We start from the raw sequence: 23,762 nt of genomic DNA, 5'->3' as shown, positions 1-23,762 counted from the left end.
AATTTGTTCGTCCATGGGAAGGAGAACGCATCCCCCAGTGAGCCCTGCTGAGGCCATCTGCTTGCATACTGCAGGCATTTCCTGTTGTCCTTCGTCGCAAACAGATCGATGGAAGGATGTCCCCACTTCCTGAATACATGTTGTAGTTGCTGGTCGTTCAGCACCCATTCGTGAACTTCATTCATTTCCCTGCTGAGGGCATCTGCCTCCACATTTCTCACACCTGGCAGGTGGAACGCCAAGATTTGCATGTTGTGTTGCAGGGCCCAATGCCAGATTTTCTGTGCCTCCATCGACAGTTACCTGGAACGTGTTCCTCCTTGTTTCCTTAGGTAAAACATTGTAGTCGTGTTGTCCGTCATGACACGCACCACAGAGTCTCTCAGTTGAGGAAGAAAAGATTTTAGAGCCCACCGCACTGCTCTCAGTTCTAGCAGGTTGATATGCAGGGAGGACTCTTGTAACGACCACCGGCCTTGTACCTGTAACGTATCCAGATGAGCTCCCCACCCGTTCAGCGATGCATCCGTCACCACCGTCTTCTGGAACTCCGGTTCCACCAGAGGCATTCCTTTCGTTAAATGAGTAGAAACTCTCCACCAACGGAGTGCTTGTACCAGTTGTTCGTCGATGACCAGTCTGTCGGACCAGCGACCATGGCTCTGCGCCCAGCGGTCCGCTAGAAATTCCTGGCAAGGCCTCATAAACAGACGGCAGTTGTTTATCAACGGAATGCAGGATGACATGGTCCCTAGCAGGGACATGTATTTGCGCACCGACACCCTGGTACCGCATCTCCATTCCGAGGCCTTGCTTTGTAGCTTCTGAATTCTTTCGCTGGATGGTATTACAAGGCTTGTGTGCGTATGAAACTCCGCTCCCAGAAAGACCAAGGTCCTCGAAGGCTCTACGGAGGACTTGCTGAAGTTTATCGCGAAGCCCAGTTCCTGTAAGAGGGACATCGTGGCCCCCAGACTGTTTCGTGTTTGTTCCATGGACGAACCTCTGACCAGCCAGTCGTCTAGATAGGGATAGACATGGTGACCGTCCTTCCTTAAATGGGCCGCTATAGGGGCCAAACACTAGGTGAACGTCCTGGGGAGGACTTGAGACCGAACGGGAGGACCTTGAACTGAAAATGCTTTCGCCCGACGACGAACCTTAAATATCTCCTGTGTCGTGGACGTATTGGGATATGAAAGTATGCGTCCTGAAGGTCTAGCGACGACAGATAATCCATGGGTTGCACTGACCTGATAACCTCCTGGAGCTTTAGCATTTTGAATTTTGAGCTCTTTAGCCATTTGTTGAGTACCCTCAGGTCGAGAATGGGCCTACATTTTCCATTTGGCTTCTTGACAACGAAGAACCGGGAGTAAACCCCTTGTCCTTCCTGTGCCGCAGGAACCCGTTCTACCGCTCCTTTTTGCAGCATAAGCGCCACCTCTTGTCTTAGAACTCGAAGGTGGGGCTGGGCCGAAAACACTGGCGGAAGACTTGGAGGCTTGTTTTTGAATTGCAGCGCATGACCCATGCGAATCGTGTCCAGAACCCATCGATCTGTGGTGATGCATTTCCATTGGTCGATATGATGAGACTCGACCCCCCAGGACGTTCCGAAGGCCGTCATTGGTTGCTGGTTTGCTTGTCCTTCGTCGACGAGGGACCCGAGCCGCGTCGTCTGGAGGCTTGATAATCTCTGCCTCTACGTGCCGACTGGGATGCACGTCTGTAACCTTGTGAGGAGTATGAGGGCCTGTTAAATCCACGGTCCCTAGAGGCTCCAAAGCGGTTGTTTCCGGAAGCACCTCTGAAGGGGCGAAAGGAGCGAAAACTTCTACCTGTCTGGAGGGCGCCGAGAGACCTAGCGGTATCCGTGTCTTCTTTCATCCCCTTCAAGGCTTCATCTACCTTGTCTCCAAACAGATGTTCTCCTTCACATGGCATGTCTAGGACTTTATATTGGACTTCGGGTCTAAAAGTAGTACATTTGAGCCACGCTTGTCGACGTAGTACTACGCCATGATTGATTTGTTTGAACCCAGACTCTGCTAGGTCCACCGCAATATTAATTGCATGGTTCGAGGCCTCCTCATCCTCTCGTACTAGCAACATGGCTGCTTTTCGATGTTCTTCCGGCAGATGTTCTAGGATAGGGGCTAGTTTATGCCACATCTCCCTATCGTAACGTGATACAATCGCCAAGGAGTTGGCTGCTCTTACCGTCGTGGCGCCGACTGAGAGCACCTTTTTTCCAAAGGCGTCCTGCCTCCTGGCCTCGCTTTCTGGTGGGGTTGAACATTTTTGCTGTACTCTGGCCTTCCTAGCCGCTGCCGCCGATACCACAGAGTCTGACAGAGGCTGTGACGTTAGACATTTTGGAGTGGACTCCGGAGCTTTAAACTTTCTCAATACGCCCCTTAATAGCCGGTTCCGAGAACGGATGACGCATCGTCTTGAGGCCTTCTTGCCACACGTGGTCCAGGATTGGGATGGCAAATACCGATTTTCTCCTTTGACCCATGTGATCAAAAAGAAAACAGTCCTTCTTTTGCTCCTCAGGAATTAAGCCGAACTCGGAACACGCTTTTCCCATCATTGCATGGAAGGCTCCCACATCATCCGGAGGAGATGGTTGTGCCTGGCTCCTCGTAGACTCTACCTCTACATCCGAATTCCATGTTGGGTCTCTCGACGGTGACAGGGAAATGTCCGACCCTGAGTCACCTCGTATAGAATCGGACTCCGATAGCTCACCCTCCTCCTGCGCTCGAGGACGATCCTTCACCACCTGGGAGGCCGACGGGCTTTTGGTCGTCGAGCGAGCTGCTTGAGCTTGTTCATCGACGGAAGGTGCAGAGAATATCAACGATGAAGTGCCAGGCTGAGGGATTTGCGTATCCAGACGCTGCAGGAGCTTCTGAAGTGTATTAAGCACATCCAGAGACAAAACCGTCTGAGGGGTCAGCAACGTCGAGGATAGAGGGACCACGCCCCCACTCGCACTCGTCATCGACGTATTGGAAGGCCGTAAGCCCAAGTCCGACGGCTGCATAACCATGCCACATTCTCCTTCCACCGACGACACCGACAAGGCCGTGTCTGGCTGCAGTAGGACCTCAGGGGGGGCCGGGTCACAAACCTCTGGCTGCCAGGCCATAGATGGAGTCACCGTCGACGAAGGAATGCCCACCGCTGCTGCCTGAATAGTAATAGGCATCGTCAGCGACACCGGGGTCGACGAGCCAGTAGCCGGCACCGAGCCTTTAGACTTCGTAGCTGATTTTGTTGCCGACTTCCCTGCTGAAGCGTCTCGACTCACGGAAGACCTAGGACGGTCCCCTGAGGAGGATTTTGATGCCGCTTGCCTCTCCGTCTTAGAGGATGAGGAGGACTTTTTGTGTGACGAGGAAGCCCCAGCATGCTTCCCCGTATGCTTGTCCGCAGGGCATTTTTCGACAGGCTGCACCTTCTTCGAGGGAGGTTCCGACTTGCTCCTGGAGGCCGTGGAGCCAACTTCTGATGCCGGATAGGCACCCGCTCCGTCGTTAAGCCAGTCGACCAACCTTCTTTTCCGGTCTTTAAGGGTTTTTTGGGAGAAACCCTGGCATATCTCGCATATATCCGCCGTGTGGTGCGGGTGGAGACAGTAGATACAATCCATGTGGGCATCACCTTCATAGACTTTTTTGAGTCCACATGTCGCACAAGGACGAAATAAAGCTTTTCCAGACATATTTTTTCCAGAATGTAACGTCGCCGAAGCGAAAATACATGCCAATTTCGATTAGCAGTAACCACGAGGATCCCACTACTTTGAAAGACGGTTGAAATCTGAGGGAGTGCGGGGGCGGGTCCTGTATTTATATCATGGCGTCCTGACGGCGCGGGCACGCATGATACAAAACGAGGTGGATAGGGCGCATAAGCGTCGAAAAGTTTTCCTACGGGAAAGGGTCTGTATAATGTACCGGGGATTCCCAGCCTGACGACGGGGAATATTCTAAGCATGTGAATCCATGAAAGATCTAATGCTGGAGAAGTATACAAACAGTTATTTAGTTATGGCCAAAACACACTATGAAAAATGACTGCTAGCAAGTAGAGTTATCACACAACACTATCAAATTAAATACATATGTACATTCACTTTGCTATAGGGCATAATACACATCAAAAACTACTACAAAGGAAAGGTTAGAATCGTATCATGCACACCAGGTTCACAGAGATGATCAACAATATACACAAAAGAGGTTGGGGGATTAAACTGTAGGACCAAAAGAGCCCCCTAACTTTAGGAACACCTAAATAATATAAACTAAGAAAATGGTCCACAGTGTGGTGTCACAAGGTCACGTGTCCAACCTCGCTAGTTATAAGGCAGGAATAGAGATAGAAAAAACAAGTTCACATATCTCTAATCATTTGTACTTTAGTATTAAAGCACTGCACAATGGGAAGTGGATACAAAAACAATGTACATTTAACCAGGTATTCAATTATCAATTTTATTTAACCTTCAATGGTAAATATACATCATAAAAATGCCAACATGGCATGATTCATCATTTAATACAAATCTTAGACACGATCCATAAAAACTTTTTATACATAAAAAGAAAAAGAAAAAAACAGAAAATAACAACGACCAACCCACAACGGTGACGAATTAAGTACACCGGGAAAAAGAAGTGTACAAATAATCCTAAGGAAACACAAAAATCAAGGATTACAACATGAACAAAAATATCTAAATCTATTTGTTACTTCTAAGCCTAACCACAGTAATGGGGTTTAAAGAAAAATAACACGGCTGGATTAACTAATAAATTCCACACTACTTCACTCCCATTCAACCCAACATGTTTCATTCCTCACTCATTCCATACATACACAGTCAGGAGAAATTCATCAGGGGTATATACTTAAAAACACGATGTGTCTCAATTGATCGTATAACGGGGCGGAGCTATAATCACCGCCTCACAACCTGATTAGTTCAAGATAAACATTAATTCTCCACGACTATTCAGCCATCATCCACATTAAGAACTACGTGGAGATTGACTTAAAAAGGCAACAGGAGCCATACAATTTACAATCCGTTCAAAGTGGACTGTTGCTGAATCCCATACAAAAACAGCTGTTTTCCTGTTGTGATAGATTTCGAACTGCCCTCCCACGAGGGACGGACACGTGACACCTGTGAAGAGACAAGGAGATAAAAAGACCAATCAATATAGTCCCTCACTCATCAGACTGTTATATTACAATGTCTGTGGAGCTGTTCAATGCTCCAACTTGTCTACTTAATAGAGATGATCCCCAACTAAAATTGTCCGCCCCTAAATTGTCTGGGGCCTTTTGCTCAATAGTTTAGGTAAACGTTCCACAGAAGTAATGAAGCAGGAAAAAATGCAGGTAGGGGCTCTAGGGGCCAGTGAACGGTTCTTAGAGTTAGGATACAAGTTAGACTAATGCCCAAAAGTAGCCCAAACAGTTAGAGGTCTTGCGCAAGCAATGGCAAAGCCAATCATGTTAGAATTAAGGTTTATTATAAGCACATTGACTTATAATGGGAGTATAGGGCTAGGTGAAAAGCTCTGTAAGTCACCCCCCCGTACTTCGATTCTTCCCCAGACTTGGCAGGGCAAAGGAAGAGGGTCCGACATCACTTTTCCTGCCAAAAGTCGCAGTCGTTGATTCACAAGAGTTGCAGGTTCGAGCTGATCTCCGGTTGGTGTCTTTCACTGTTGCAAGGACTGTCGATTGAAGAATGCAGCAAAACACTATGCAGGATCCCTATGAGGACTGGACTCGGGTCCGTTAAGCGATTTCGGACAGAGGTTACCGCAGCATGGCAACGCAAAAGGACCCTGCAGTTGCAGTCAGACTTTTCCTCCCATCTCGGGTGCACTCGATGTTAGGGTGCCAAAATTTCGCAGGAGGTAGGCTCGTAGGGAGGAAACTCTGTACAGTGAAGCCGGTGGCATGGTAGCCCAAAATCGAAGCTGGTCAGCCACAGGACAGTTCCAGGGCACTTCTGAAGGCTCTTTGGCAGGGAAGCGAGCAGATGTCAGGAATGGATGGTCTCTCCACTCCAAGGGTCGCAGCTCCTTCGCAGGACTGCCAAATATCACGAGCAAGACAGGGCTCCTCCAGGACAGCAGCAGAAGTTGGTTGCCGGCCTCATTCAGTCGGATCACAGGTTTCTTCGCGGGTATCACAGCTGGACAGAATCCTTGGCTCCTTCAGGTTTTTCCGGGATCTCTAAAGAATGGGTGGAGGGGTCATCTCATCCTAAAAGCTAGGTAAGAGCTGCTGTCCTCACTAGCCAATAGCAGGACTAGCCTCCCCCGCCCCCCCACACACACCCCCCCCAGCAGTGGTCCAATCAGGACCACTGGCAGGAACATTCATGCATACCACTCACACACTGAAACCAGGTTGTGGATTGGGATCAGACAGTCCCAGTCCACATTCAGCAAACATACACAGCCCTTCTAATAGCCCGCCAAAAGCTTTGGCTTTCCCGGGCACTGAAAGTCCTTAATTCATTACCTTACCTCAGCCAACATCCACAGCACATGAAAAATAACTTATCGTACAGCCAGTTCCTGCGTCTTAAGAGGGTAATATCCACGGAGGACACCTTAAGAGAGGGAGGAGAACTTTATGATGGCCGAAAAATATGACAAAGAAGGTTACCCTAAAAAGATTGTAGAAAAGGCACAAAAGAAAGCAAACCTGCTAAATAGGAAGGATCCATTAATCCCAAAACCTAAATCAACAGAAGTACCCTTTCGTTATGCTCTCAAATACAGCATCCAGAGCCACATCAAAAGACTGATAAAAATAAAAACAACAAACAAAAAAAAAAAAAAAAAAAAGAACTGGAGGTTTATAGGAATGGACACTCAATTACTAGCATTGTTCCCTAACCTGCTAATTATTTCTTACAAGAGAGGATGAAATTTTAAGGACCAATTAGTGAAAGCAGAAAGACGAAGAATTGACAACCACCAAACTCTAAGAAAGAAGAAGACAGGCACATATCCATGGCTAAACTGCAATAATTGCAACAATGTAATGAGAGGGAATTACAGAAGACATCCACAAAATGGCAACAAAATACAATGAAGGCACTTTGCAACTTGTGACTCTAAATCAGTTATTTATGGATTTAGCTGTCCCTGTGGCATTTATTATGTCAGACAGACAATAAGGAAGGTTAAAGAACTCTGGAATGAGCACAAAAGCAACATTAGCACACACAATATTAGATCCCTAGTATCACAACATTTTTCAGAAAGAAGACACAATAGCACAACTAAAAGTGACAGTTTTGGAAGTTGTGAAAAGACACGAGAGGAGGAAATCACAGCAGACAAATAAACCAGAGGAATCTATGCTGGATAGAGAAGTTGGGGAGTTTGACACCAGAGGGGATGAATGAGGAGTTCAAATGCGAGTGCTTTTTTATGAACAGTGTAAAATAAATTAGCATATGCACACCATGTAGAGAATCCTCACATTGATGGGGTAAGACTAGGAAAAAAGTTCGAATCATGCCCGATTATAAATGGTACTAATGTTGAGACTTGAAACGATGGTGCATTTGTACCTTAGATTTATGAAAGGTGTAAATTGTGCTCTATAAGAAAGTCAAGAAATCTTTATAGTTGTAGAATGTTGGAACTGTGTCCCAAAATATGTGCAACATCAGAATTTATCCTTTCAATCCTGAGATGATGATGTGAATATGGAAATGGACTGATATATTGTGATATATGTTATGAATGTCATGGTCTCCTAAACACTAAGAAGATTGTGAGCATAAATCTCAGGTTACGCACATGGGTGTTTCCAACATCCTCTAGAGGGAATCTATGAATGAAATCAGATAGTGCACTCGCATAGTAAAATAGCTAAAAATCCCCAAAAACTTTTTTAACCAATGGACTAACAGATCTTTTAAGTGCAAACAGGCAGTACAGTAATCCTCTAAACACCACTGAAGATGATAATTTTTAAAATGGCATACTCATTCACCATAAAATCAAACCCTTATTATATCTATTGTTGACAGATTAGATTTCCTACAACATACTATGGATATTCCACAATCTACATTTTCATTAAATTGACACATGAGGACTGATCGCCTCCCTGGGTTTTATTTTTTGCATATATATCACAACAATAATTTATGCAGACAATTTACAAAGAGAAGGGGCATACTTATACAAGATACTCTACATATGAATGTACCGAATAAACCAATAACAACCGAAAAAACCCGAATGTGGTGACGTCATCACGCAAGAGCGTGATGACGCCTGTAAACAAATAGTGGCCATTTTGAGGACGTCTGTAAACAAATAGTGGTCGTTTTGGGTCCGCAAGTAAGAAATCTACACGGAAGAGGCGACGGACACACAAGTGCTGGTAAATCAATCGAGGAAATTATAACAACGTTATCAAAGCATGCTATGGCAGGATGCTTTGACTAAATGGCTTTTTAGACCCAAAATAGGGTAATTTTAGTAACACACTTTAAGTGCGTTGGAGTACAGTCATACTGTATAAAGGTGAGAATGACCTCTGCCCAGTTAATTATGATTTAGAAGATTCCAACAGAAAAATGCACTAGGATCTTTGAAATCATGAGCCATACAGGTTTAGGATTAGACGTTAGACACAAAGTATATGGACATTAACTATGAGAGTCTAACCATCCAAAACCAACACAACTATCTTTTGCCTAATAGGATCCCGCTGAGATTACATGGGAAAGAGGTAGCAGTGGAACATTACATGCTATTGCATGTGCAACAATACAAGACAAGGAATTACTACCTACTACGAAATACAGGTATTTCCTGAGTTAGGTTTGAGGAGTCTTTTATCAATACTAATTATTTGAATTAAGTAAAGCCTATGGAACTGGAGCAACCAATTGGGGTTTGCTTTTTATTTTTAAGGAGGACAATTGAATTTGAGAAATCATATCACATGGGCAATAATGAAACAGGAAGGATAAAATCCATGTGATTAGCACATTGAGAACTATGACAGCAAATTAAAATAATGGTTATATATAAAGATATTGACAGACACCTTTTTGATCTGAATTAATAGATGTGAATGAGAAAAAGTGAAAACTTCTAACTTGACAAGCTCCTGAACAAGGGAACTATTACTTCCCGAAACGAGTAAAGCAAGTAGATCATACATGAAGAAGTGATCATATGGAATATGTATTACAAATGTTGATGATGAGTTTGTTTTGGACGAATTGAAATTATGAAAATAACAGTTTAACAGTTACCAGTCGACAGACTTAAAAATTTGCTTTTTATGTTGATAATCTGAATAGTAAAAGTTCATTTACTTGATTTAGATATATATAAAATTCTTTTACTCTTGAGAAAATTCTAATTTCAGTTGTTTCTTTATGATATGGAGTAAAAGGAACTAAGAAATTAAGATATTGATTGGGATTCCAATACACATAGGTGTGCCAGGGACGGAGTGTTCCACAAGTTTGTGGACACCTGCTGTTCTTTTTGTACAATATACAGCCTTGTGTCAGGGTTGTCATTATCCCCTGCACCCAACTACATTTAAAAAGTAGTGCACTAAATAGATAAACAGGTTGGGCCACTAGACCCAGGGAGGCGTAGTTAGTTGTTAAACTCTCCCCGCAACCAATATAATATCACCCCCATATATCTTTAGTAGAGATTGCACCTGCTCCAACATGACTCCCTGTAGCGCTGCAGGTGCGTACACACTCATAATGGAGTTTCTCCCCACAGCAACACGCTCAGAAGAAGCACCCTCCGCCCCCACACCACCCAGATCCCGTTCAACATGCCGCACCTACAACAGTACCGATTTCCAAACGAGAATTGACACCGAGTGAATCTGCTCGCAGAGCCTGCATGTTCCACTGTAGAGTAGTGGCCCCTCCCCAAGAATCTACAGGCTGTCCCAATCATGTGGGTCTCTTGAAGCAGCACAATGTCTGCTTGGTGTGGCTCTAGGTATTTTGCCACTAGCCCCTGCTTGATCTTGTCAAGCAAACCATCAACATTCCATGACATGCAGCTTAGCCACCTAAGTCGCGACCTATACTCCCCCACACCCCCCCACCATACCAACCAAACTGAAAATATATGGGTCCAGATTGAACTCACAAACCTCCCGGCCCCAGCATCCTCCCTTCCATGATGGTGTAGATTCACCCTGGTGTACCTTAACCAAACAATGAACCCCCACCTCCCTCTCCCTACACCCAACCCCAACATGAATCCTCTGTCGCCCCATAACTATGAACCTAACTGGGATCATCCTAACCCACTGGTGGGTGATCCGGGGGCGTGTGCTCATAGCGTCCCTCCAGCTCTGCTCTGGCTATGTTCTTGCATATGTCATGCTTGCCTCGGGTCGCCCTGGATCAAATGCCATTCCTGATCCAAAAGGTTCATGTAGTGGCAGTCTCTATATCATCCAGGCTGGTCCATCATCAGGGCTCGTCCACCTCCATCACCCATGGGTTATTCCTTTTGCCTAGGCCCACCACATCAGCCCAGTCCCATGCCTCTCTTGGAGTATGACAAAAACTGACCATCTTGGTACCCTCACCCGGAGAGGGGCCGGAAAGATCATGGCGTATTTAATCTCAGAACCCTCTTAATCTCCTCTTGACCTCTTTGAATGAGTGTTTGGCTTTCTGTACTTCCCTCGTGAAGTCTGAGTAGATCGTTAACCTGGCACCATCGACGGACACCAGCCCTTTCTTCCTCAACGCCTGCAATATCATGCCGGTAGTTCAATACTTTTACAATCACCGGCCTAGGTTGGGCAACTTGGGTCACCCTACTCAGGATTCTATGAGCCCTATCCACGGAAAAGAATTTAAAGAGCCCAGACGGACCCATCCATTCAGGCAACCACTTCTCCAAATAGAACTCCATGGAGGGGCCCTCTGTAATTTCCAAGAGATCCAGGATTCGGATATTGTTGCGGCAGGCCCTCCCTTCCATATCCCACGCCCTTTCCTCCAGAAGTCGTGTTCTTTTCTTGTGCTCCTGAATATCTTTCTTCATGGGCTGCAAGGAGTCCTCCACCCCAAGGTTCTATGTTCTGCTTTCCCCACTTTGGCTGATATTTTCTTTAAGTCCTGACGGAGGAAGCCCACTTCTGATCAGACTGCATCCACCTTTCTTTCCAGCGAGTTCTTGGAGTCCTTGATCGTGGGCAAAAGTTAAATCATGGAGAGTGTTGCTCCCATCGCCTCACCGCCGCTGCCCGCTCTGCTTTCCCTGCCGTTTGCGGAGTCCTCTAGGGGAACTGTAAAAGCACCCATCTTTAGTTGTAAGAGCACCTTCTTCCCTTTCTCCTTCGCTATGGTGCGCCCCATTTGCTTCCTGAGGTGCCTGTCCCCCCTGCTAATGCTGCTGTCTGGAGTACCTTGTGTGTACCCCTGGCTCCGGGTGTCCGGTATGACCACCTCTTGCCCTTGGGTATCCAGATGTCTGTGCGCCTGCTGGTCCTTGCCATCCACCCAACACCAAACGAGGCGCAGCGCTCTTCTGCCACTGTCTCCCACTCATCTGCTCCCTGCACTCCTGTGAGGAAGGGGCAAACTACCTCCTATTTTCAAGGGCCATCCGTGACCAAGTTTGCCTGCTGTTGGGGATTTCCTGGCAGAGCAGGAGAGTGTTTGCCCCCATTCCATGTGCTGGCTGCAGGGCGGACTCTTGCTCAGTTTGCTTACCGCGGGGCGGGCACCTGCTCACTTCTTCCCTTCGCTAGCGGGGTAGGACTTCCACGCCCTCACTTGATGTTGCAACTTGTCTCCCCGCTGCAGGCCCAGAAATCCCCAGCCCCGCTCCCGGGCACTTATGCCCACTAGGCGCTCATTGTGAAGCAGGTCTTTCCCTGGGCATGCAGGGCCTACCCTGGCCCAGATCCCATTGCCACTCCTTTCCCAGGTCGCTGGGTGGTGAGAGGTGTGCGCTCCTGCTATCCTTTCTCCAGGGTGCTGCTGGCCCAGTTATCCTATTGGGAAGTGCTGTATGGGAAACCGCTCACCGTTTCTCTGTGTTCCTGGGCGAAACACTCCTGTGCTGCTCTATAGCTCTTCCTACTGCCACCAGCTGTTGGAGTGTGCCTCTGGGCCCCCGGGAACTACACTAGGCCGCCTCCAATCACCCTTCTCACTCACCAGGCCACGCCCCTCACTCCGCCATTATGTCCTTGCCGGCTCAGATTTTTTCACAGCTGCGATCAGCGCTTCCCAACTGAATTGCTGGGAGATCCCAGCCGTACCTCAGGGTACCAGAAAGCGGCACTTAATTCAGCGAGTTTGCGCCGGGCCCTCCTCGCCAGCGAAGCATGAGCGGAGCTAGACATTCACACATCTAATCCGCCATGCTGCACAACAGCACTCCTGTGTCTTCCAGATCTAGAGATGCGAGAAAATCCCCTTGCTCTAGTTGCTCGAGAACCTGCTGCAACATGACCATAAAGAATGTTTGTAATCAAAGGAACTTGTTGAGCTTCCTGAGATCTAGAATAGGCCTCCACCCACCAGACTTTTCTGACCAGGAAGTACCTTGAGTATACTCCGGAACCCTGGAGGTGCGGTGGAACAGGTTCTATCGCCTCATTCTTCAGGAGGGACCGAACCTCCTACAGGAGGGGCATATGTAGTTCCCTTTTGTGTATAGGATGTAATGCAAGGGCATTTGTCCAGAAATTTGAGGGTGTGCCTCTTTGCACAATGCTGTGCACCCACTTATCTTGATGTTTCTCTCCTGGTTGACAAAATGAGACAACCGGCCTTGCACTGGGGTACTGAAGTGGGGGCCCGAGACCAGAGTCTGGTCATGCTTTCTTTGAAGTTTGTGGGCGGATGGAGAATCCACACTGCCTTTGAGTGTCCCTGTACACTTGTATTCTTCCTCTTTAGGTCTCCTGCAAGGAGGGTTGACGATAGGACATCTGTGCATATGCCCCGGAAGAACTGGATAGTCTCCTACTCCCGGAACTAAAGGACTGCACTGCTGAAGAGATCCTAGGAAGCTTGCGTTGTCCGCATCTTTTATTGCCTAAAAGGTGTGGTCGAACTTCTTGCCAAAGAGGTTGATGCCGTCAAAAGATGTTTCTATGGCTTTAGATTGTACGTCTGGGTGGAATTTGGTGGCCTTCAACCACCCAAGACGCCATAGGACAGCCCAGTTTCCCATCTGACTGAAACCAGTGTCTGCCACATCCAGAGCTGATGCTATCTCACCCTTTTGCAGCAAAGCTAAGGGTTCCTCCCTCTTGCCGTACGATAAGAAGTCTAAGAGGGGTCCCATCTTAAACCATAGTTCTCTATGATATCGGGAAAGAATGACTAACGAATTTGCAGCCTTGACAGTGCTAGTCACTGTGGGAATTAATCCTTTTGCAAAAAGCATCCAGCTGCTCTCCATCCTAATCCAGTGGAACCAAGGATTGAAATGAAGGGTTAGCGGACTGCTTCCTGCCCGTAGTTGAAACTACAGAGTCAGGGGATGGCTGGGAGCAAAGACACCTGGGAGCACTCTCAGGAACTATATTTTTTCTCCAATCAGTCCTTTATTGGTGGAGCTGAAAACTGATTCCACATGACCAGGCGACGAATCTTCCCAATGTCATCGAGCAGAGGTATAGCTACCAGCGATTTCCTGCAGGCCCCTCTCCTCTGAAACAGGAAACCATCCTTCTGTTCTTCAGGGACGAGGTTGAAGAGCTTCACAGGGCACAGTAATTGAGCATGGAATTACCTTATTTCATCTGGCGGTGTACACGTGCAGGGCAGATCGGCATTAGTCTTCTCCCCATCTGCAGGAACCAGGTTATCAAACTCATCAGCTGTATGGTACCCTGGGATGTGTCAGTATCTGGACCCTTATCATTGTCCGTAAGGGTAGCCACTTGGTGTAGGAAATCCTGTGCTGGTTTTGGAGGCAGAGGATGAGGTAACCCCTCCACAGGATGCTCTGTGGGATTCACTCTAGGAACACCATGAGAGGCCAGAGGTAGTAGTCGTTGCTGTAACTCTGTTACCAGAGACTTTAATGTTGATAAAACGTCCTGCGACAAGTTCCTGGGTGCAGGATGCACTGGGGCTGGAGTAGATGGTCCAGGGGCTGGAGGCTGTAGTAGAAGACGAGGTGCTGGTAAAATGGGATCAACGTCCTCTTCCATCTCCTTCTGGCTCGAAAATACAGCCTCCAAAGGCTCAAGCCTGCGACATGCTACTCTTGTAGCACTTGGACAGGTAGTTTTGTTGTGGCCACAGGCACCAAGAACAAAGGCTTATCCTACGTGGGTTTCGCAAAAGAAGACACTCCTGGAGGTGAGATGTCATTGACACCATTGCTGATGCTGGCCTAGGGGGCAGTGCTACTCTGGAGACTATGACCGTGGACGATTGGATCATCGACGGTGCTATTGTCAATGAGGTAGAAGTCTTAGACTTATGGGTAGTCGACATGATAGTCGTTGACAAATAACTGCTTGTTCCCTCCATGGACGTGCGACCAGTCGATGGTGTGGACGTCGCTAAATGGTGTTTCATGGACGAAGATTAAATAGGGATGATCGTGGGAGTAGACTGTGCGGCCCTGGTGGACAGGGCCGTGGATGAGCTCTACATCACGGATGACGTAGCCGATGAGACCGCTGATGCAGACAGAGCCTTGGCTACTGTCATAGTCGTTAATTAACTATGGGGCGTATGTCCACGAACCCTCAGGTTTTTTCCCCCGGGAGGTATCCTCTTGAGATCTCGACCTCTTTTCAGAGGGAGTCTTTTGCACAGGTCTGCCAACCCTGGCTGAGGCATGACTGCTGACCAAATCAGCGTCAGATGCCCTCACCAACTTCCTCCAGCCACGCTACCAACCGTCAGTGGCAATCCTTCCGGGTTTTTAGAAGAGAACGCTTGGCAGATGGAGCAGCGGCAATACATTCATTTTGTGTGGCAATCGTCCACAAAAAAGTTCAGCCCGCACTTGGCGCAAGGCCTAAATAGACTATTCTTACTGGCTTCCGCCATCGCCACATGGAGAAAGCATCCCCAAGAAGTCCTACAATATTAGAAGATCACTGGATGGTCGGGATCTTCACCGGCACGGATCCCCGCTTAAGTGATGAAGCAGAAAAAAAATATTTAAAAAAAATTATTGTTGAAGTCACAAAATTCAAGGAGCTAATAATGAGTACTCCCAACGCTAACATTCTGAAGATGGCCCTGAGTGGAGCTAAGGACGGCTAACGTCATTGGTTGGGGCAGTATGACCCAAAGAGACAGCAATGGGCTAAATAAGTGACTAGCAGCTTTTAGGCTTCAATTTTAATGGATATTTATACTGTGCACTATCACCAACGGAGTGGCGGTCTGGCGGATCTGAAAGGAAAGGGTAGGATGGGTAAATAAGATTGAGCGGGAAAAGTGCGAGAGCTGTGATGTGCTGTTGGAAGCCTCAGTTTGGTCAACACGGTTTGCTGAGCTTAGGTGTGCTTTTCGGTTGGTAGCCGTCATGTGCTGTCATGCGAGGCTGTGTGTGGTTTGTTTTGTTGTTTAAGTGTAGTGAAGTGCATGTGGTTTGTTGTGCTTTTAGAGGTATGGTTGTTTTAAGTCAGAGTTTGAGAGGTGTATGTAGAGGGGTGAGATTTTTTAGTAGGGTTGGTTAGTGGCATCACTATCTAGATGTGGCGCAAGGCCAACCTCCACAGTGCCACCCAGATGTGACGCAAGGGCAATCTCCACAGTTCCGTCCAGATGTGACGCAAGTTTATCTCCCCAGTTCTGTCTAGATGTGACGCAAGCTAATCTTGACAATTCTGTTTAGATGTGACGTAAGTTAATCTTCACAATTCTATCTAGATGTGACACAGGTTTATCTACACAATTCTATCTCATTACTACTCACTCAAATGCAAACTGTGGCTGAAATAACAATTGTCATGATGCAGAGTGTGGTCACCTTACACAATGAGGCTGATTTTGAGATGGCTACCTTGTGGGAGGTAAATGCGGACTATGGTGGATAGGCATGGATAGGAAGCTGACAGAGGTGCTGTTGCTATATCACAGTGGGTACATGCATCAAACTAACCATAAATATTAGAAATTCGAGCATTGAGACGGTTTAGTGGGGTGCAGCAGTGGCTAAACGCCTTGTCTGCACCACACTTAACTTGACAGTCACTACTGGTAGATGGCATCAGGCTTCCTGTTTTCCCTGCGGACACTGGCAGAGACACTCTGGATCTACAAATGTAGGAACATCCCTTTGCCTCAGGCCCCTTTGCTGAAGGGGCTGCATGAGCAGAGGGGCTGCCCAGGGGGCAGTACTAATGAGGAGGAGGGCAGCCAATAGGGGTGTGTAGAGGGGGGTTGGGGGGTGATCGAGCACAGGGGTGCAGAAAAAGTACAAAATGAAAGCCCAAGAGGGGGACTGAATGGGAGGAAAGAGGGGGACAGTGGACACAAGGAAAGGGCTCTCACTCACCTGCATTCTAGATGGAATTGGAGGGACTGCAGGATGGAGCATTCTCGCAGTAAGTATGTTGGCAGCAAATGGGCAGCCAACAGAGATCAACCTGAGGTTCACGCCATGAAAAACAAACTCTCATTTGGCCAGTTTCAGCATATCAGAAGCTATTGCTCCAAAAGAACTGATTTTACAGCACAAGCTCGGAATTTAGAACAGAGTTTGCCGAAACAAGGGCATAAAAAAAAAGAAAAAACTATGCAAGAAGTGGATGGCCAACATGAGCCACGAGGAGTGCCTTCAGAAACTGACATGACCGAAGAGCGACAGGTTGGTCTGTATGACCGCTTTCAGCCCAATCAGCAATCGGATGAGGAGAGTGATACGAAAATACTGGCATTTAATTTAGAAGACTAATCAGTCTGTCCAAATCCCCTTTTGCTTTCAAGGAGGGGAAAAAACATCAGCCAAAATTTGGTACAAGCACAACATGAGACGGCTTACGACACCCCCGAGATGGTAACTGTTTGTGGGCAGCAACCAGTTATTGGCCATTTCAAGTGTGGGCAGTGTTCAGTCTGTCCACTCGCTAAGAACATAAAAGTTGTGGAGCTGTATGGCACAACTTGGACATTGAAACAGTTCACTAATTGTAAAAGTAAAAGTAAAAATGTAATAGCCGGGATAAAGTGCCCATGCAATCTGTATATAGGTAAAACCAAGAGAGACCAGGCAGAGGATCTGTGAACACAGATCTTGCATGAAAAACAATGCACCGAAAAAACCACTGGTTGAGCATTTTATTCAAAATCAACACTGGGCAGATGACATGTTTATGTTTGTGTTACAACAGGTCAAAACAAAGCCAAGAGGAGGAAATGTTGTGTATGTGAAGAATGGGACCTCTAGATCAGGATAGACGATTGGGGCCCCACATGTTGAGAAACTAATGGTCCAGAGTTTTCAGAGCACCTGCAAACAGTGATAATCCAATTGGCCGTGCTGAGTATTAAGCACAAGATCGGCAAAATGGCAATCGGAAATACAAATGCAGTTGGGGGAACTTAGCGCTCTAGTATTCCGTTAGGGCCATTGCAACAAAGGCTTAATAAGCGCATGTAGCGTTGTCGCTTGTTTCACACGAGTCTGTACAGCTGTCTAAGTAGAACAAAGACCAGGGGCACACCCTGTGATGCCGCATTGTGCCTAGTAGAAAAACTGCTCACATGCATGAAACAGTCATATTAAGTCAATAACACATCCCATCTCATCAAAAATGTCCAAAACCCCAAGTGGTAGTATTTATTCAAGAGTCCAATGCATTTCGGACTACACAAGTCCTTCATCCGGAACCTAGTGTACAAGTCAGTCATCAATGTGTATTACATGAAAGTAGTCAAATGTAAATGGACCATCGGATGAAACAAGACATATGTGATGAACAAAGAAAAATACATATAAAGAGAAAAGGAGAAAAGCAGGATCATTAAAAAATCATGAACAGTAACAGTAGACGTCATACATAATACTGCACATTGTTGAAACAAATGTGTGGTTCCTCCGCCCCTGTATGTGTGATCCACGTTTATGGAGTGTACTGATAAATATTTTCCTGTAATAAAGAACAGTCCTTATCTTGCTGAAAAAACTACCCAAATGGATTGATTAAAATGTGAAAACAAAAATATATCCTGGATGAATTGAATAAATAATCTACATGCATGTCGTAAGTGTCTGTACAAGGGTCTACAAGCATGCCATGCTCGGCGGCATATCCAGGAAATACATTACTAACAGGTACGATTGTTCAACTTATAGATAAACGAGCATAAGCGTAGACGTAGTGGAACGTTTTGGCGCACTGCACTGTAGAATAGTATGTCTGGATAAGATCCGGGGATTAGGTTACCCATTTACACTTGACATAGGGTTTTTTACGAGTTAGAAACCGAAAGGGATAACCAGGGTCTCGTGCAGTATATTTATAACGTAGGATAGATTGAGCTGAGAAGTGCACACCAGGTTGAATCGAAGAAGAAATTCAGTCTTCTGAGTGCGTAGCACTTTGGAATACACAAATAACAGTCAGATTGAAGTAAAAACGAAGTACGAAGGTGCAGAGAAATTAGAAGCGTATAAGAATGAGTGACAGACATAGTGATCAAGATTGATATGACGTTTAGAGCTGTGTGGCATTCCTTGATATATATTTCTAGATTAATTCGGATCCTGGGAGTTCTGGAAAAGTGAAAGGAACTTTTTTCGTGCAGAATATGGAATGATATAATGAGTTCCACTAGATGCATTAGTAGTAATGCTTTGCAAGTGAATTCTGTTACTGCTTGTTCCATTTTATCAAGATAATGAATATGGGATTCCAATGGGAGTACTCAAGATTCATACAATGGTACCTTTATTTGTGCAAATGTTACAGGGTGCTTGAATATACATGTGCTCAAGCAGAGAATAATGAGGAGAAAAAAGGGGCGGGTGAGTGGCGAGTTCAAATGAAGGTTGTCCTAATGAAGGCCTAAGATAAAAACATTTGGGACAATAAATTATAAGTTACTCACCGTAGTGAATAACACACTCCTAGTCCATAGTCCCCTTTCCTCCATAATGTATGGGCGTCCCTCGCTAGCAACTTGAGACAGAACCTTTTTCAAAAGAAAATCATCTTCCCCTTTAAATTTAGATGCGAGTGAGGGCGGTCCCTGGAAGCATATGCTCCCCTGGCTCCGCCCACCGGCGCCACTCCTCAGTCCCCTTTGACGCGTCGACAATATTAACATTGCCCAATGACACCATTTCTATATGGGGGGTGGGGGAAGGATGGTGGGACGTATGGAGAAAAGGGGACTATGGGCGATTACAACTGAATGTAGCCCCAGGGTGGAGAAGTGCCTCTCTTAAGAAAACAAGTTCCTTAACACTGCCTGACCAAATGCAGCGTCCGACCTGGAGCCCGCATCCAAGCAGTAGTACTTGCAGAACGCTCAGGGAGTAGCCCATGTAGCCGCCTTGCTGATACCCTGCCACGGAACGTGCCTTTGGAAATCAACCGCCGGCCCTTTAGCTCTGATGGCGTGGGCATGCATATTTGTTGGTTGAGGCTTGTGCTGCCCCATATACGCCTACTTTATGGCCGTAACCATCGACCTTGCTATGGAAGCCTTGGAGGCCTGAGAGCCAGGTTCTGACACCCCCGAAGTTGACAAAGAGGGCGTCTGATTTCCAGGTAGTTCCTTAGCGCACGCTGGACTTCCAGACAGTGCAATACTCGAGCGTCATCATTAGGATCCGAGTAACACTATCTACTCATTTAGGTGAAAGGATGAGACAACCTTAGGTAAGAATGCAGGGTGAGTTCTAAGCACCACCTTGTCTTTATGAAATGTAGAATGAGGCCCTGAAGCCACAAGCGCCTGGATTTCACTGATCTGGCGTGCCAAGATAAGGCCCACTGGGAGGATAACTAGTCTTAATGATAACTAGTCTGAAGTCCGCGGATGCCATCGGCTTGAATGGTTTATGCACTAGGGCGCCCAAGACCACTTTGAGGTCCCACACCGGGTGTGGTTTCTTGATAGACTGATAAAGCCCGGTCAGGCCTGCCAAGTGTCTTTTACCCAACCGGATTAGAGGATGAGAATACCTCCTCCTCAGAGTTTCTGTATGCTCCAATGGCCGCCAAATAGGTGCGGCATGTGTCTACCTGCACCCCCGAGTGTGTGAGGTGCACAGAGAAGGATAGCACGTCGTCCAACGTGCAGGTCTACGGATCAACCTCCTTTGATTCTGCCCAGTGACAAAACCTGGTCCGCTTTTGTACTGGCTCCTGGTCGTGTTGCTCCTAGCCCCTTGTATAATGTCTACGTCAGCCTGTGACAGATGCCTCAGTGTGACTTGTTCAGGAACCACGCTGCAAGGGCTACCTTCTGGGGGGCGGGGTGGATGACCGTGCCTCCCTGCGGAGAGAGTAGGTGCGCTCGGCCCAGCAGAAGGAGCACCATGGCCTGATACGACAGGCTGAATAGTTCCGAGAACCATGGCCTTGCTGGCCACCACAGAGTTATCAGGATGATGGAGGTGCAGGAACTCCCTGATCTTGCAGATTACCCTGTGGACCAGGGGAGTGGGAGGGAAGGCATACGGATTCATGTTGTTCCACTGGATCTGCATCGCGTTGCCCAAAGAGCCACTACCAGGATGCAAACTGGGGTCACCTCCTGTTGGACCAGGTGGCAAAGAGGTCCACCTGCGGATGACCCCACTTGTTGAAGATCCCATGAAGGACCTGTTCATACCACTGACATTCGTAGTTCTCCGCACCCAGCCTACTGAGCCTGTCCGTCTCTATGTTTGACTCCCCGGGAGGTAGATTGCTGCCAGGTGCATGTTTACCAAAACCCACTCCTACATGTTGACTGCTAGAGTTCAGAGGGGAGGAGACCTGGTGCCACCCTGCTCGTTTATGTAATGCATGCTGGTGGAGCTATCCATTTGAATGAGGATTGCCTTGCCACTGATCAGGAGGAAGGCTTTGAGAGCGAGCCAGATGGCCATCAACTCGAGCCAGTCGAGGTGGGCCGCCTGCTCCTGATGGGACCAAAACCCATGGACACTGTGTGGGCCCAAGGTAGCTCCCCAGCCCTTTAGGGACGAGTCCGTGGTGATGGTGATCTGAGGTGCTGGTTGCCGGAAGGGCCTTGTTACATCCCTCCAGACGGGTTCTCCCGTTTCACTTTTAAGTGCACCCATACACGCGGTTTTCCTCGAAAAAGGTGCTCGCAACATGGAGGAGCCGGGAACTGTCTGCAGCGCTTCAGTGTCTCTCGCTTCTCATGCCGAGCAGGTAGCCACACCCCGACTTCTGGGATCGCATATCCGGATACTCAGACTTCAGATTGACGCGTTGCTTCTCTACTCAGAGTCGCGCTGTGCTCCGTAAGTTCGCTTACCTTCCTCCTTTGTGATCATTACTTAAACTATATCCGCTAGGCTTTTTTTCTTCAAATCCCTTGGATTTACTTCTTTTGTTTCCTTTGATCTGTGATATTAGATTCCTCCAATCACTGTCAGGTTCTTTGAGACTAAAGGAAACTGCATTCAACAATCAGCCTTTCTCCCAGACTTTTCCGCTGTGTAGCCCTACGTAGATAGGGAGTCACTCTTTCTTATGCAGTCTTTTCCAGCACACATTTATTTGCCATTGTTGTTCTCTGACCAAGCATTAGGATCCAGCCATAGGAATTCTCTGCAGTCTCCCGCTCCAAGCCTCCTAATCTGTTATCTTTCTTCTTGTCAGCAATATATTGGTAAGGCTTCATTGCCTTGCCTCACTGACGCCTTTTTGTATTTTGACTGTGTTTAAATACATTTGGGCATAATCTTTTCACCCAATGTTCCATTAGGTCCTTTACACAATAATTCTGCTGTTACCATTGGATTGGTTGATATAGATCAAGAGACGATCACTCACGCCAGGGTAAGCCTTTCCTCCTACCCTCCGATTTTCAACATCTTTAAGATACCCTCTTACTCATACTTTACTCATACTTTACTCTGTCTGTATTAGAATTATTCATGAGAGGATTTCAGTCTGCACTAAAGTTCCCGCGTAAACCACTGCAGCTGCCTGTACGTGTCCACGCACCCCAGCAGCTCACCTCAGGGTTTTTTTCCCCTTTTGGGGTTTTCCTTGGAGACTCCACCTCTGCCTAGCCTTTTTTGGCTGAGTGGTGGAGGGGTTTCTTGGTGAGACTTTCTCCTTCTACAGACTACTGAACCCTTGAAGCCCTGCGTAGAGGTAGGTGTCATTTATAAATGCAGAGACGTATGTTATTGAAAGTGCATTATAACCATAAAGATATAACATGCCTGTCTATCCGCAGGTGGTTGTTCATGCTCCACCAAACTAGGTCGTGGTGGAGATGATGTGGGATGCTGATGTGCTTTGTCTGGGAACCCCTCTCCTGACTCCAGGGGGCTGGAAAGTGCAACTGCAGTCGCCTCATTTTGAGCCTCGTATGCGGGACTGCCAGGAGACATGCTACCAAGATGCCCAAGGGGTGCTGGTACCACCATGCCGAGGTCACTGCTCTGCTGAGAAAATGCCCAGCGGCCCTCTTGATGGCTGTGATCTTGTCCGCTGAGGGGAAAATACTCGGAGCTCATATTCCAAATAAGGCCCAGGAAGGGTGGACTCTGTGCGGGCGCCAACTGTGACTTCTTGAGATTGATGAAAAATCCCAGCTTGTGTAGTGCATCCATGAGGGTGGAGGCAGAGGCAGTGTGCTGGACTGCAGTATCAAGTCTTTCCATCGAAAAAGTTTCCAACTGAACTGTTTACATAGAAAGTTTTACACCAAATATTTTTCCATCGAATGTATGTGTGTGGGAGATAAAGGGTTAATTTTGTTTGGGGTGGGTTTTTAAAGATCAAAAACGGGGTGTTTGGGGGGTGAGCCCCCAACCCAATTTTTTTTTTTTTTTACTAAAAATGCATTAGATGGTATATAATTTGTTGGTAAACTTTCGATGGAAAAAGTTTTGTTGGAAACTTTTTCGATGGAAAGACCATAAACAATGGACTGCCTCCGGAGACCTTGCCCTGACTAGCCTGTGTTCTAGATATGGGTAGACGTGATGCCCCTGAGCAAGGCTGCAAAAGCGTTCATCAGTCTTGTAAAGACCCTCGGGGCCGAATTGAGGCCAAAGGGTAGAACCTTGTATTGGAAGTAAAAACCCATGATCTTGAACCTCAGAAATGACCGATGGGGTTGCCAGATAGGGACGTATAGGTAGGCATCCTTCAGATCCAGGAAGCACATCCAGTCTCCCGCACACAATGTCTCTGCTATTAGCGCTGGGGTAACCATCTTGAAACTTTTGAGAGGAAGGGTATGTCCAAGGTGGAAAGGTCCAACACAACTCTCAGGCCAGCCTGGCTCTTTTTGTATATGGCAAAAATTTGTGAATAGAAGTCCAGACCCCACTGAGAGGCTGGGACTTCCTCCACTGCCTGACTCTGTATGAGCGAGCGTATTTCCGCCAACATAGTTGCTGTAACAATCTGTGGAGGAGAGGAGAGAGGAGAAGGAGGGATAGGGAGCCGGAAGCCAGTGGATACTACAGAGAGGATCCATGGGTCCATGAAGCTTGTCCACCAGCGGTGAGCGTGAAGGGCAAGCCTGCCCCCAACCGGAGACTCGTGGG

The 23,762-nt window shown here is 47.1% G+C and overlaps 1 protein-coding gene across 6 annotated transcripts in view; it reads right to left on the bottom strand.

The window, feature by feature from the left end:
* Positions 1–23,762, bottom strand: part of TTK (TTK protein kinase) — a 1,085,566-nt gene that overhangs the window by 56,785 nt on the left and 1,005,019 nt on the right. For 2 of the 6 annotated variants that reach the window (XM_069606300.1, XM_069606301.1), the window contains exon 22: positions 4,994–5,206. The exons of 3 other annotated variants lie outside the window; for them this stretch is intronic. In XM_069606300.1, coding sequence (XP_069462401.1) covers positions 5,099–5,206 — 108 coding nt within the window. In that variant the 3' untranslated portion in view covers positions 4,994–5,098. Of the gene's footprint in view, positions 1–4,992; positions 5,207–23,762 lie in introns of those variants that run through there. One more of the 6 variants, XM_069606305.1, reaches the window with a different exon arrangement.

Source organism: Ambystoma mexicanum, chromosome 4p, assembly GCF_040938575.1.
Source record: "Ambystoma mexicanum isolate Mex_15411 chromosome 4p, UKY_AmexF1_1, whole genome shotgun sequence".
In the NCBI taxonomy this organism is placed as follows: Eukaryota; Metazoa; Chordata; class Amphibia; order Caudata; family Ambystomatidae; genus Ambystoma; species Ambystoma mexicanum.
The sequence above is the reverse complement of the archived record's forward strand: the minus strand, read 5'-3'. Positions and strand labels throughout refer to the sequence as shown.